This window comes from Engraulis encrasicolus, chromosome 24 (assembly GCF_034702125.1).
Source record: "Engraulis encrasicolus isolate BLACKSEA-1 chromosome 24, IST_EnEncr_1.0, whole genome shotgun sequence".
Lineage (NCBI taxonomy): Eukaryota > Metazoa > Chordata > Actinopteri > Clupeiformes > Engraulidae > Engraulis > Engraulis encrasicolus.
This window is the reverse complement of record NC_085880.1, coordinates 42,942,555-42,956,453: the sequence shown is the minus strand read 5'-3', so window position 1 is coordinate 42,956,453 and position 13,899 is coordinate 42,942,555. Positions and strand designations below refer to the sequence as shown.

The 13,899-nt window shown below is 42.4% G+C and overlaps 1 protein-coding gene across 1 annotated transcript in view; it reads left to right on the top strand.

Annotated features, from left to right (window-relative positions):
• Window positions 1-13,899, top strand: part of lrrc1 (leucine rich repeat containing 1) — an 82,340-nt gene that overhangs the window by 44,299 nt on the left and 24,142 nt on the right. Inside the window, exons 9-10 of the mRNA XM_063191361.1 lie at window positions 4,882-5,000; window positions 10,647-10,730. Of these exons, the coding sequence (XP_063047431.1) occupies window positions 4,882-5,000; window positions 10,647-10,730 (203 nt within the window). The remainder of the gene's footprint in view (window positions 1-4,881; window positions 5,001-10,646; window positions 10,731-13,899) is intronic.

Here is a 13,899-nt window from a genome sequence, read left to right as displayed (position 1 = left end):
CCACTACCTTGCTCACTTGCTTCCTCGTGCCCTTTTCAATTTCAATATATAACAAAAGCTCAATTCTAATGTCATCTTCTCATTTGCAAACGGGATGGTGAATGAAGAATAGTCCCCCAAAAATTGTTGTGGCTAGGCTGACAGCGGGGAAACGTAATTGTTTTCTCCACGGAGGCGGAGCGTCAGCAAAACGCGACACCACAAATACAAGTGGCGAACGGGAGTCTGCCCTCTTCTTCTAAAACAGTGATTCTCAATCTGTGGGCCGGGACCCAGTAGTGTGAACCTTGAAGGTATTACAAGTGTTCCCTGAAATAATTGTCTAAAAATCAAAATCATACTTTTGGTGTGTGTGTGTTGCTGTTGGTATATTTAAGTTTTATTGCTTATTGGGCATCAATCATTTTTAACAATTTATAATTTTTAATGACATTTGGGACAATTTTAAGTGGGCCCTAAGTTGGAAAAGGTTGGGAAGCCCTGTGCTTAAAAAAAAAAAAAAAAAACACCCCACCAGATCTGTGCTCCACACATGTGCATTGCTAAATGGGTTTGGGAAAATAAACACACAGATGGAAATGAATATTTACTTGTGCACCACGTTTCATACAAAGGATGTGGCTCGGTGCTTAATTGGTTTGGCAAAGGACCACAGGTTGATGAAGCACATGGAAAGCCTTGCTTCCATCCGGTAGCACCAGAGAAATCCGCCAGGGCACTGTGGAGAGCTAGCCTGATTATCATCACGTTCAAATAACTTCGAGACTTGGTCTGACCAAGAGCATAACAACTAACGTTCTTAAATGGCATGGTTGACCCACCTGCCTTGGTTTGCTACTGGTCGAGGGCAGAAGAGGCTGAGCCATAGTTTAAACCAAACATTTCCGAGTCCCAATAGAATGTCTCTGCTTAAACAATGTCACTGCCTTGAACACGCCTCTACCAGGACGGTTGGAAATGCTCAAAGTTGACTTAGTTCCCGACAAAGTGGGTGGAGTTTCCCGCTGTGGAGGGAGCCCGAATGTACGTGAACTAACAGTTCTGAGTGAGTGTAGTTGAGCCGAAGGTGTTGCGTCACTGTGAGGGCGGAGCCTGGGTAGTGGAGAACATCACTACGAACTACGAAGCATGATGAAGAAGGGAAAACATTTATTTTCACAATAACTTTGTTCTTTTAGGAAACCACATGGAGTCCAAATTGCATAGCACACCTTTTAAAGGCAACATTTCTCCCACAGACCTAGCACTAACCAAACACATACAGCCAACACCACAAACCCTCACATCCCCACACACCCTCTAGTTGCATAGCACACCTTTAAAGGCAACATTACTCCAACTTTGATCTGTTGGGGATGGGCGCTCTGTCGCTCCATGCAGCAATATGGGGAGGATGTTTCTCCAATGCTTTTGGGTGGTGCCACTGGATTCCTTAGGACAGTGGTTCCCAAACTTTGTTCCTTGCGCACCCCCTGGTACATTTCAATGTGGTTCGCACACCCCCTAAGCAAATGTTTTGGCGTACTTACTGTATGGCCACTCAAATATGGCTTCACTGCACAAATCATTGCACATTATGCAGAGTCATTTAGGGAATCCTCATTTCCAATAGACTTGATGTTTCTTCAAGCATACAATTCACCATACAATTAAAAAACTACTTAAGTTTCATTAATGCTGTATAAAAACACACATATACGCCATTGCTCAATTCAGCTCGCGCACCCCCAGGGGTGCACACACCCCAGTTTGGCAAACCCTGCCTTAGGAAGCTGATCTTAGATGATCTCTGTGCACCTGCTGAAAACAGACACCATGTACAGTAATACAAAAACAAGGAGCTTGGTCTTTTGCAAACTAGTCCCTGGTCTCAACTACGGGTTTAAATAATAGATATGTATCGATGCATCCATTCTATGGTTGTAGAACAAATCACATCGTATTGTGGGCCTTTCTTAAGTATTGCAAATAATAGAATCGCTGCCTTGAGAAATCGATATCGAAGGCACTTCTCTTCCGAGTGTGTTACTCTTCATAACAAATTATCCCTACTGATCTGCATCAACTTGGTTACGCATGTGTACTCAGTCACATTGTACCGTATGTTGCTGATCAAGTCCTCATTCATACTGTAAGTTGCTCAGGATGAAAGTGTCTACTTAATGTAATGCAGTGAGAGACATACTGTAAATGTCAGCTCTGTACCCTGGGGCTGTTAACTGTAAGCTTACCGGTATGTCAGAATGCAGCAGGTAGCCTGTAGCTAATGGCTCAGCTTTTGCATGGGTGATTAGCATTGCCATATTTGTGTGCCAGTGGGGTGCTGAGAGCTGTCAGGGACTCATTAGGTAAGATGCACTACAGTGTCTCCTTCACTGACTCCGGCCATAACGCGTGGGTTTGAGGCCGTCACTGATGGTGACTCTGAAAACGGCCTCATTTTTCATTGCTCCACTTCACTCCACCCTGTGGCAGTGCACTACTGATTGTTGAGTTATGTCCAATTACTTACGTGTATGTAGTACTGAACAATAGTGTGTGGACTTCACCAAACTTTCACCCTTCACTTTCCGGCATATACACCTAATCTCCATCACCAACAGTACATCAGTTGTCTACATACTACAATCTGTAGAGTAGCATGGGTAGTTGTGAAAGGTATTGAGACTAGTTAAAGCCCAGACATCTTAATTCTTGGTCCAGGAGCAGTTGATGGGCAACCTGCATTCATTAGTAACAGTTACAATCCAGTGTCACCTATTCCAAATGACCTGGTTTTATCTGTGCAACCATGTGAACGGCCAGTTTAGTGATCAGGTAAAATCAGGTCAATTGGACAGGTAAAGCCAGGTCAAATTGAAGGAATATATATCACTGGATTATAGTAACTACATAACTCTAGTTTGCCCTTCATTGCCCAGTAGGACCAAAATAGCATGAAGACTAGTGTTAGAGCCATATTGTTGAAAGTAATTTTGATTCATATTTTTTGAATGAACAATTAATATTTTTGAATTTGGATATGCCAGATTAATATTTACAATGTTATAGTTAAGTTTTAATTTAAATATGCTTATTTAAAAACGTAATGATTAATGCTGCATTCTGATTGGTCTACGGAATTCCATGGGAAAAAAAAAAGAAGATAGTGTGACCGAGTGATATTTCTGTTTTGTTTTACTTTTTATGTTTTGTACCAAGATACTTTTGTGTTACCAAGACCTCAAGAATTAAAGAAAACTAAAAGGAAACTCAACTGGTCCGTGAGTACACTGAAAGTGAAATGAATGACGGTGCATTGGATATGGAGACGAGTCAGAAATCCTTAGGCTGCCCACACGAAGTGGTTTAATTAAATGAACATCAAGGAACGAAATTTTGCCACTACAACTAGAGTCAAGTCAAGTCATGTTTATTTATGAAGCCCATTTCGTACACAGTAAGGCAACCCAATGTGTTAAACAAACAATAATGAAAACAGAACAATGACAAGTGATGACAAACTGTCACTGTCCTGTCGTCACCCTCTTGCAGTCTTGTCACTGTCCGTCCTCCGCATGTTCTGTCAGTGTTGACAGATTGGGTGGTTACTGGCCCAGTTGGGCTGCTTGGGATAGCTGTAAAAAACTGGCATTGGGTAGGTTTTTCTGTACATTTATGGTCATAGAAATCAATACAACTTGGTTCAAATTGAGCAGGATTTAGTGACTCTTGGCGTTTTTTTGAGCATCATTTGGGCTGGAAATGGTCAGACACATCTGGCAACACTGTGTGCAGTGGCTGTCTCTTGTCCCTATTGGAATGGAGTGGGTATTCCTGCGTTCCATTTGTGCCGACGGTGTGAAATCACCTGTCTGTCCTCCTCCCACATGTTTAGATTGCTTCTAGGTGTCAGAGAGATGTGTCACACCATGCATGAACAACAACCTCCCACACACGCGTATGGATGCTCACACACACACACACACACAAGCACTCAAATGCTCAGACACACACTCAAACAGATGCGCTCATGCGCGCACACACACACACACACACAGATGAAATTACCGGACCTCCTACATGTTTAGATTGCTATTGGGTGTCAAGAGAAGTACTATACAGACCACGGCAAGTCATGGACAGCAAACCAGGCCAATTAGTGCACACACAACACACACACAAACACATACATACACACACACACATAAACTAAATTTACATGCTAACTAAACATCATGTCAAGAGTCTGCCCTTGGGCTAGGCCAGCTCAAGCATTAGTCTAGTAGATACTCTCAAAAGAGGAAGGTCTTAACTTGTTTCTTGAAGGCTGCAAGAGATGTGCTTAGTCTTGCTGCCCCTGGGAGACCGTTCCACCACTTGGGTACAACAACGGAGAGCAGTCTTTACTGGGAGTACCTAGAGCAGTGGTTCCCAACCTTTTTCTTAAGGGACCCATGTTTTTACTATTGTAATCTTTGGTGACCCAACCAGGCGAGATGCGTGTCACAAGATGCCCTCTGTTTCCTGCGAAAACTCATTTTAGTTATTTTATTCCTCAATTCGTCTTTGGTCAAATATAGAATAAATGTTTAATGTAGAACTTACAATTTGTTGCTTCTATGCATTTATTAGTTAAATACTTTGTCTTTTATTCAACATGGGCTATATATATTTAAAATGAAACCCCTTAAAATCAAGAGGAGTCCGCGACCCCCTGTGGATCTTTGGCGACCCATAAGGTGGGTCCCGACCCATAGGTTAGGAACCACTGACCTATAGGGACTGGATGGCAGAGCCAGACGGCTTGTGCTGGATGAGCGCAGTTCTCTTCCAATAACATAAGGCGTTAGTATTTATTGTGTTGTCTTCTTTCTGTCTCCCTGTTGTGCCTTATTCCAGGCAAACTGAGAAAGCTCTCCATCCTCAAAGCGGACCAGAACAGACTGATAGAACTGCCAGAGGACATCGGCAACTGTGAAAACCTCACTGAGCTCGTGCTCACAGAGAACCAAATAATGGTAATGCACACACACGCACACGCACACGCACACGCACACGCACACACACAGACACACACAGACACACACACAGACACACTCCCCCCACACACACAGACACACTCCCCCCACACACACACGCGCACACACACACACACACAGACACACTCCCCCGCACGCACACACACACACACACATATACACACACACACTCACATTATCTATTGTATTCTTCCTCAGCCGGGGCTCTACAGCCCCCCAGATGGCGTTGGGGAGAACCCTACGGTGGGCAATGAGAAGGATACTGCTGAGAGGGGGCAGTGCTTATTTGCCATTGCAGGGCATTACTCTATTTTATTTTTTAATACTAAGGGGGCGTTGGCAGGCTTGTGTTGGGGTTAAGGGGCCATTAGGTGGGTTATAACGAGGTCCAGGGGGCATTCATTCAAAAAAGATTGAGAACCACTGATCTATGGAGTACCCCTCCTCCCCACACACACACACACACACACACACACACACACACACACACACACACACACACACACTCCCCCCCACACATGCACACTCACTCCCCTTGCTCTCATTATCTGTTGTGTGCTCCTCCACAACTTCTTCCTCTAAACATGTGTTTGAGTAGTACACCTCCCTTACTTCCCACATCTAATATTACCCTGCTCACTAGGGCTCAGCACACTGTCAGAGTTAGATCGTCATTGGTCATTATCAGCAGGTGGTGATTCGGAGTTGTCTTTTTTTCTTCTTCTTTTTTTAGTTGTAGTACAAAACGTCAAAACGGAAGTTTTAGAGAGATGATGGTGAATGAATGATTCACTACCTCCAGTGAACATATTTATGTACAGACATATTTATGCTGGAGTGTGGACATTGTTTCACTAAAGATTGAAGATGATGATGATGATGAGTAATACTTGTTTTGTAGCTTCTTGTAAACTAGCAAATAGATCCCTGGATCTCAAAGCTTTGCTTTGTTATACTTATTATGGCGCACAGCATCATGGTGTATAGACAAAGGATGAAAAAGTCCACTTCAACTAGTGAGTTTAATTTTTCACTTAACATTTTAGGTCAATGGATTGTTCTTCAGATGAGAAAAGGCGCTTGGATGTGCAGGGTAGGGCAGAGCTAATACACCACAAAGGTCAAGGGGTTAAATCATGCTCGTCCCGCGTGCCGTGAGTGGTAAACTCAGGGCAAGAGGTCAGCGTGTATAAAGCTAATATGGATGCGTGCAGCAGAGAAGGGGGGCGAGTGTGAGTGGGAGCTTAATGGTGTCGTGCCCAGAGATCAGTCTTCAAGAAGCAAGTAGTATTAGACTCGCCCGTTTCGTGACTATCGACTACACTAATGCTTGAGCTGCCCTAGTCCCAGGCCAGACTCCTGACATGATGTGTATGTGTGCGTACATTACTTAAAATAAAAAAAAACCCTAACCCTACTTTGCTTGTGTACTTGTTGTTCTGTATATTTCCTGTGCACTTCCTATCTACTAGTGATGTCGGCTATGATTATATTATGTCCTCGATTGTAAGTCGCTTTGGTTAACAAGCATCTGCCAAATGCAATGCAGTGTAATGCAATGTAATGAGACTCAAGCCCCTCAGCTCCAGTCATCCACAGCTCCAGTCATCCACAGCTGATCAGCTCAAGTGGCGTGGGGCTTTGACTTTAGTTCACTGCAGGACAGCAAGGAGATGATACTGCTGCTGGTCTCCTAATTCTCTACTACAGCCACGCACACTTCACTTCTTCTCCAACAGAAATAGCTACAGCTTCAGCGTACAGTAGTCCCATGATGAGAACTGCTTCGACAGACTGTCACAGATTTCCAGAATTCTTTGAGATGGTCTGACATGCAGAATTCGAAATGGGAACAAGAGGTGAAGCTGTGGGCTCTATATATATTTTTTTAGTGAGACAGACAGCAGAAACTGAAAAGTTCTTCTGCTTTCCGCTGCTTAGTGGTTTGGGAACATGCCAAGCGTATACATTACTGCACCCCCAAGCTGACAGAAAGCCTTGATCGTTTTCCAATTAACAGTACCCTGGACAGATTTAGCCCCAACTTTATCTTCTCATAGTCGTCCAACACCACACAGAGGACTTCTTGAGTTAATGAGTTTAGAGATTACTGCTCCGCCAGCCAGAGGATTCCTGGCTACTACCTTACTATATTGTTTTTTACTGATGAAGACCACCTCAGGGGTCTGCTGTGTGGAATCATTTCAGAGCGTTTTCAGTTTGAGGTGCAGCCGGCTTTGCTGGGGAGAAGCTGCAGTAGATATCCACTGTCAATAGGCTATTTTAGTTTTTTTGTCTTTATTTAATTGGACCGTTGGAGATGGTGACCGGAAGCGAGTGGTAGCGTAGAGAAGCCAGCGTAGTAACCCAGTGCCCTACCGTTAGGCCTCGGCAGGGCCAGACTTTTTCATTTTGAATTTGTCGAACCAGAACTGAGTGTCTTACTGGGCAGATATAAGAAGCCAGAATTTCCTGGCCAATACGCATATGAAGTTCTCTCAGTTCTCTGGTCATGTAAAGGACAAGTGCACTATTTTGAACATATAGCGGCCCCTTTTCTGAATCGTCTGCAAATAAAGTAGAGCTCACTGCTGTCTCCGTTATTTGGTTATTTTGGATTTTGTCGCAACAGGCGTTAGAATGGTCTGAATAGGTTTTTTTTAATACACAGCTTGCATAGCAGACAGCTATGAGGTACTGTAGTTGCAGTGTTTCCCACAGAAATTTTGGAAACTATGGGGGCAGCCGGGATTTTTTCCCGGGTCGGGGTCCTTTTCACGCGGGCCTTTTTTTTTTCGGGGGGGGGGTTGTATTCATGCAGTGTAAATGAGTACAGTATGACATTGGCGCATGGAGAAACTATAGGCCTAGGCCTACATTTCAGCCATTTATATTTTGAGAAATAAGGCTACATATCATTTTACCCATGACATGTATAATAGTAGAACATTGTCATTTCTATTTGAAAAAATGCAGTACAGTGAATCATTTCTGTTTACAACACAGTTTCATTCGTCCCTCATGCAGGGGTCTATGTAATGAAAAAAATAATAAAACAAAATAGGAGCAGAGATAAGAATTTAAGAGTACTGTGAAATTGTTAACGCATAGACAAAAAGGGTCTAAGAGGGTAGGCTATGCCTTTTCCCCACACACACATAGGCATACACATTCTACATGAGGGGTGCTGGTCACAGGGCCAGTTTTTCAAAATTCCTCCCATTAAAAGGGCTGAACAACATATTACACATTTATGTCTATATTCACATTCATTACACATTCACTTCTATATTCATTACACATTCACTTCATCCCAACTGTCCCTTCTCTGAAGGTTTTTTTTATTGCTCCCAAACCCAAGTTAACTACAACAACTTGACTAGGCTTTTGATCCCTCTGTCTTTCAAGCACTTGTGGTTTTCTCTATAGGATGTATTTACTCCAGGAGGAAAATGCGAAGGAAATCGTAATTCAAATCGTTTTTAACAAAAACGGAAATCGTAAAAAAAAAACAAAAAAAACTATGGCGGCCAAATTTAAACTATGGCGGGCCGCCATAGTTTCCTCAATGTATGGGAAACACTGTAGTTGGTGGTGAACTTTGTCATTCTTGCTGTGAACCTAGCTAGCCCCCTGCTGGCCATCTGCTATCGCAGACAAGACAACCTGTCCACAGCAGTGAAGATCATTTTCACATGTTCATTTTTATTCACATTTTCAAACCAGAACTGGAACAAAACAAAACAGAACTTGCTGTGCAGATAATAATATACTGCGCTTCCTGCCTAAAATATACAGTGTAGCTCTCCCATTCTTCTGACCATTTAAAAAAAACATGCGCAGCAGGAGTGAAGCTCGCTAACCCCTCTGGTGGTCCTGTACTATTGCTGACTACCAGAGCTATTTAAAGTAGAAGTAGAAGTAGAATATCACTATCAGAATATCAATATAACAATTATTTCAGTCAATATTGATATCACAATTTTTTTAGATGACATTTCTTTTAAAGACAAATAATTGTGCTTAACAATCTTCCCTCCCTTTAGCAGTGTGAGTGGAGGGCCGTAGAGAAACACACAGTAATTGCATGAGTGTTGGGTAGTAGGTCTGCTCTGTGCTCACAATGACTCAAGTGGAGGGGAATGTATTGCGCTTAGCTTGACCTACCTTTTGGGAGTATAGACAAATTACAAAAATATTGTTTCAACTCGATGTTTTGGAATTTGATATAATTTGACAGCAATATTGATATCACGATATGAATTTGATATATTGCACAGCCCTAGTAGAAGTACTCCTACAGATGTAATTACGAGACTAGAACAATATTACATAATTGAAGCCATGTGATATCATACTTACTAGTGTTGTGACTACATCTGAAAGAGTACTTCTACTTCTACTTTTACCAGAGATTCTTTAAGTATATAGAGATATGCCAACATAATGGGTTTCTATGGGCACCTAAAGTGACCAGGTTCCGGTCTGCCTAAAGGGGCTTGTCATAATGCTCCTAGAATGAATAGAACAGTCCTTAGTTCTGCCTAGGTCTGCCTAAAGGGGGATTTCCCCCCCTCCCCCTTGCAATAATAGAACCCGGAAACAATGGAACCTCTCTCTCTCTACTCTCTCTGCTTTTACTTTATCCTTCTCTGCTGACAGCCAGTCCAGTCCACTGGCATAATGTTCCTCTGTGAGTTCTGGGCTGCCTGGCCTTCCATGAGCATTACATTACACGAGGGGTCCCCAACCTTTATGGGTCTGAGGGCTACCAAGGGCTACCCGAGGGCTACGTGTTTATTCGAATGATGTCTTGACATCATTCTCAAGTCACACTATGATTGAATGATAATTTGTTTATAGGTTGTACAGATCTTGTATCATATTGAGATGAAGAAAAACATTAACTGTGACTAAATTCTTGTAGTCGTCACTATTTATTAACATCCTTGGTGCGCACCTCAGAAGCTCCTGCAGGGCTACCTGGCGCCAAGGGGCACCACATTGGTGACGCCTGCATTACACTTAGCTGATGCTTTTTTTAAAAGTATTTTTTGGGGGCTTTTCACCTTTATTTTTCAATAAAGGGAAATGAGTGGGGAGAAAGAGACGGGGAGGGATCGGCAAATGACCCGGGCCGGAATCAAACCCAGGTTACCGGCATAGGCTGGCTGCCTGGTCTTCCATGACACTGGGCTGCCTGGCATGCCTTCTGCCTGGCGTGCCTCTTGATTGCTTGTGGTGGTGCTCTGAGGAAAAGCCACAGCTGACCAATTAGACCTCTTCATCCTCTTCAGCTAACCAATTAGACCTCTTCATCCTCTTCAGCTGACCAATCAGACCCCTTCATCCTCTTCAGCCCTCCTCCTAATCCTCCCCCAAGTAGCGGGGGGTGGCACCTACTGCACACACCTGTGCAGGCTGGGACTGGGCTGTGATGAGTGGTTGTCTTTTTTTAGGTAATCTTCACCGTAGGTGGTAATAAGAGGCGTCTAGTCTGAGACTGTGTAATCTGGAGGATGGGACCACTTGTCTTTGTTGTTTGTCGTTTTTGTGACTGTTCTCACTCTCTCTCCCTTTCTCCCTCTCTCTCTCCCTTTGTATCTCTTTATCTCTTTTATTTAGCTTTTGCCCAGAAGTATTGGAAAGTTGAAAAAGTTGTCAAACTTCAACTGTGACCGGAATCAGCTAACGTCGTTGCCCAAAGAGGTACGTACACATACACAGCTCTGACAGATGCTGCTAGTGAATGCCGCATAAGCCTTTTCTCCCTTTCAGACAATTGTTTTACCAAAGCAATTATATTAAATGGAGAGAAGACACTGGAGCAGCACAGATGCGATTCTTTTCTTCTTTCTTGCACTTAATCAAAAGGCAGAAAAGAAGCGCATCTGTGCTGCTCTGGTGTCTTCTCTCCATATAAGATTATATGTCTATCTCCCATTGATGCAACAGATGCAATGGGAGTTGGAGTTTCTTAAGGGGCTTTCACTTTCACACTTGGATGACAAAACAGAAGTGCATGGAACTAAACTTTTACATTTGTTTGTTTGTTTGTTTTTGTTTTGTTTGTGTGTGTATTTGTTGTTTGTCCGTGTATATACTTGTGCTTAACAAAAAGTTTAGTTGTACGCAACCAGACTTACAAACTAACAGTAGTCCAGTGCTGAGGTCCAGTCCAAAAGTCAATTTTCTTACAGTTGAACTCTTCGGATAACATGGAGTATCCGTGAGATCTGACACCAGGACGGTAGTGCGAAACGTACACACCCAAGACAGTTATTTCTTTTCTTTAAAAAAAAAAAAAAGGTTTATGCCTTCATTATGACAGAAACGGTGAAGAGCAACAGGAAATTTGCGGGAAGAGAGAGACAGGGAGGGCACGGCAAATAACCTCGGGCCGCAATCGAACCCGGCTCACCGCCGGTGTAGAAGTTGAGCACCCAGCCGATTGAGCCACGGCCACGGCCTCGCCCCCCAAGACAGTTATGTCAGCAGGTGCCACATCTGCGGTAAAAGCAGTTTACAAAACCCGCCTCTGCAAGGAGTCTGAAAACAATTGGAAGGTTGCAATATCACACCATCTTGTGCTAATTTGACACTCATGCTTCTCCGTGAGCTGTATAAAATTAAGCAACCCCCCACACAACATGCCCCTGCAATGTTCTGACAGGCAAGTGCAAAGTAAATATGCAACACTTTTGTTCGTGAAGTTGGCCTTTTTTGTTGTTGTCTTTTTTCTCTCTCACGCACACAAAACAACACCTGATGCGAACAAATCACTTGAGAGTGAAGTGGGTGGCAGGTCTTCTGTTTTCCATTTGCACAGTGGCGTGTGGGGTGCCATAATCAATTCCACAACTCCCACGGTTTTGTTGCGTGGAGTGGCATTGAGAGATAGTCACCCTGCCAAGGAGAGGAGAGGAGCATGCAGGTGGTGTTGAGAACTGATGCAATAGAGGAGGCGACAGGTTTTTTCTCTCATTATACAAGACTGACGTGCTGCTGTTTTATTGTAACACACCTCCATAATGTAACCCATAGATCAGAGAAATGGTTTGTTGTTGAAGGCGAGAATTGCACGCCTTGCTGTGCTGTGCTAGATGTGAAACACTTCTACTGAACTGAACTGAACTGAACTGAACTGATCTGATGTTCCTTGTTGATATGTGAAGTTTTTTGTCATTGTTTTGAAAGTTAGAAGGGCAGGAGGCTGTGGGTTTAGGTTGCTCCCAAAGTTGGATGTACGACTGAGTACTAAGTAGTTTTGTTTTTGTTTGTTTTTTTGTTGTTGTTTTTTTGCATTATCCGATAAGCGTGTAATCAGTCTGCACTCTGTATGGTAGTTAGATAGTTTGTTAAAATTGAAACTGATTTTTTCCCTTCATTTTCTCCCATGTTTTCTAGCTTGTCTAGCACTCTAGTCTGCTCTACATAAAATTACATTGTAGTTTTATGTAGAGTAGAGTAGACACACATCCATTTCCCCTGTTGTACCTCACCTAAGGCACAGCCTTTCATTACATTACATTACATTGCATTTGGCAGACGCTTTATAACCAAAGCGACTTTCAAAAGAGGACATAATCAAGCCAATATCACAAGCAAATACAGTAATAACAATAAGTGCACAGGAGATATACAGAACAACAAGTGCAGTTGCAAAGAGGGGTTAGTTGTTTTTTTTGTGTTTTTTTATTTTATTTTAAAGAGTAAATAACGAGTACACAAACACACAAACACACACACACTAAACTAAACTAAACATCATGTCAGGAGTCTGCCCTGGGGCAAGGCCAGTTCAGTTTCAATACATTGTTTTTTTCTTCTTTAATTGTATGTGTAGGCTGGTCTGTAATACCATCTGCCTTGCACAGAGCACACACCTATGTGAATAATACTAATAACAAAAGACCGGTTTTATGTAGCGCTTTTTTTGGTACTCAAAGCCGCTTACCAGGAATAGCGCATTGAAATATGAAATGTGTATTTACTATTTATATACATATCTCAATCAATTTCCAATATATGAACCTAAAGAATGGCACAAATCCTTATCCCATATCCAGCAGTCTAGTATATCGTGGCTTAGCAGCTGACCCTAAGCTGAACCACCGCACTGTGTCTGTATCCTCAAATGAAAACACATATGTCGAGTTCAGGAATTGTTCTTTCTGAGCAGTTTAACAGTGTTAACATTCACCCTAGTGACTTGTGCTATTAAATTCTGAGCCCTCCCATGGATTGTATTCATATTTTCTCTCTCTTTTTTTAAACTCATTCTCAAGTCATTTATATGTATTTTCATCATACTGTAGTTCATGCAATGAACATATTGAAGGGTTCAGATGCAAAAGCCCCTAACTCCATTTCTGAAGACCTGCACTTCTATATTTTTAGAGAACCCCGTTGTTTGGTTTACATTCATGTACTTGATAATACATATAAATAGTTATATTACATAAATTAAATAAAAAATGTGCAATTTTGATTAAATTTGATATTAAATAAAAATGAATTAAGATTATTTTTTGAAAAGGCACTTATATATTAGGGGGTTTTGCATCTGAACTCTTCATATGGACATGAGTGATGGAGTATGTAGTCTTAGTACTTAGTATGTAGTCCTTCTGTACGGGAATGATTTGGTCGGCATTGTTATGTAGCGAGTGGTATATTGCAGTTGGATCTGAATATCTCCACACATAATGACATACAATTTGTAATTTCCAGTAAAGGTTTTGTCCGAGATCCATCATGTCACTCAGCTGAATTCTGCACAGAGCATATTTTTTCTGTGCGTGTGTGTGTCCGTGCGTGCGTGCGTTCGTGCGTGTGTATGCGTGGGGTGTCATCACCCCTCTCTGTGGATGTGTGC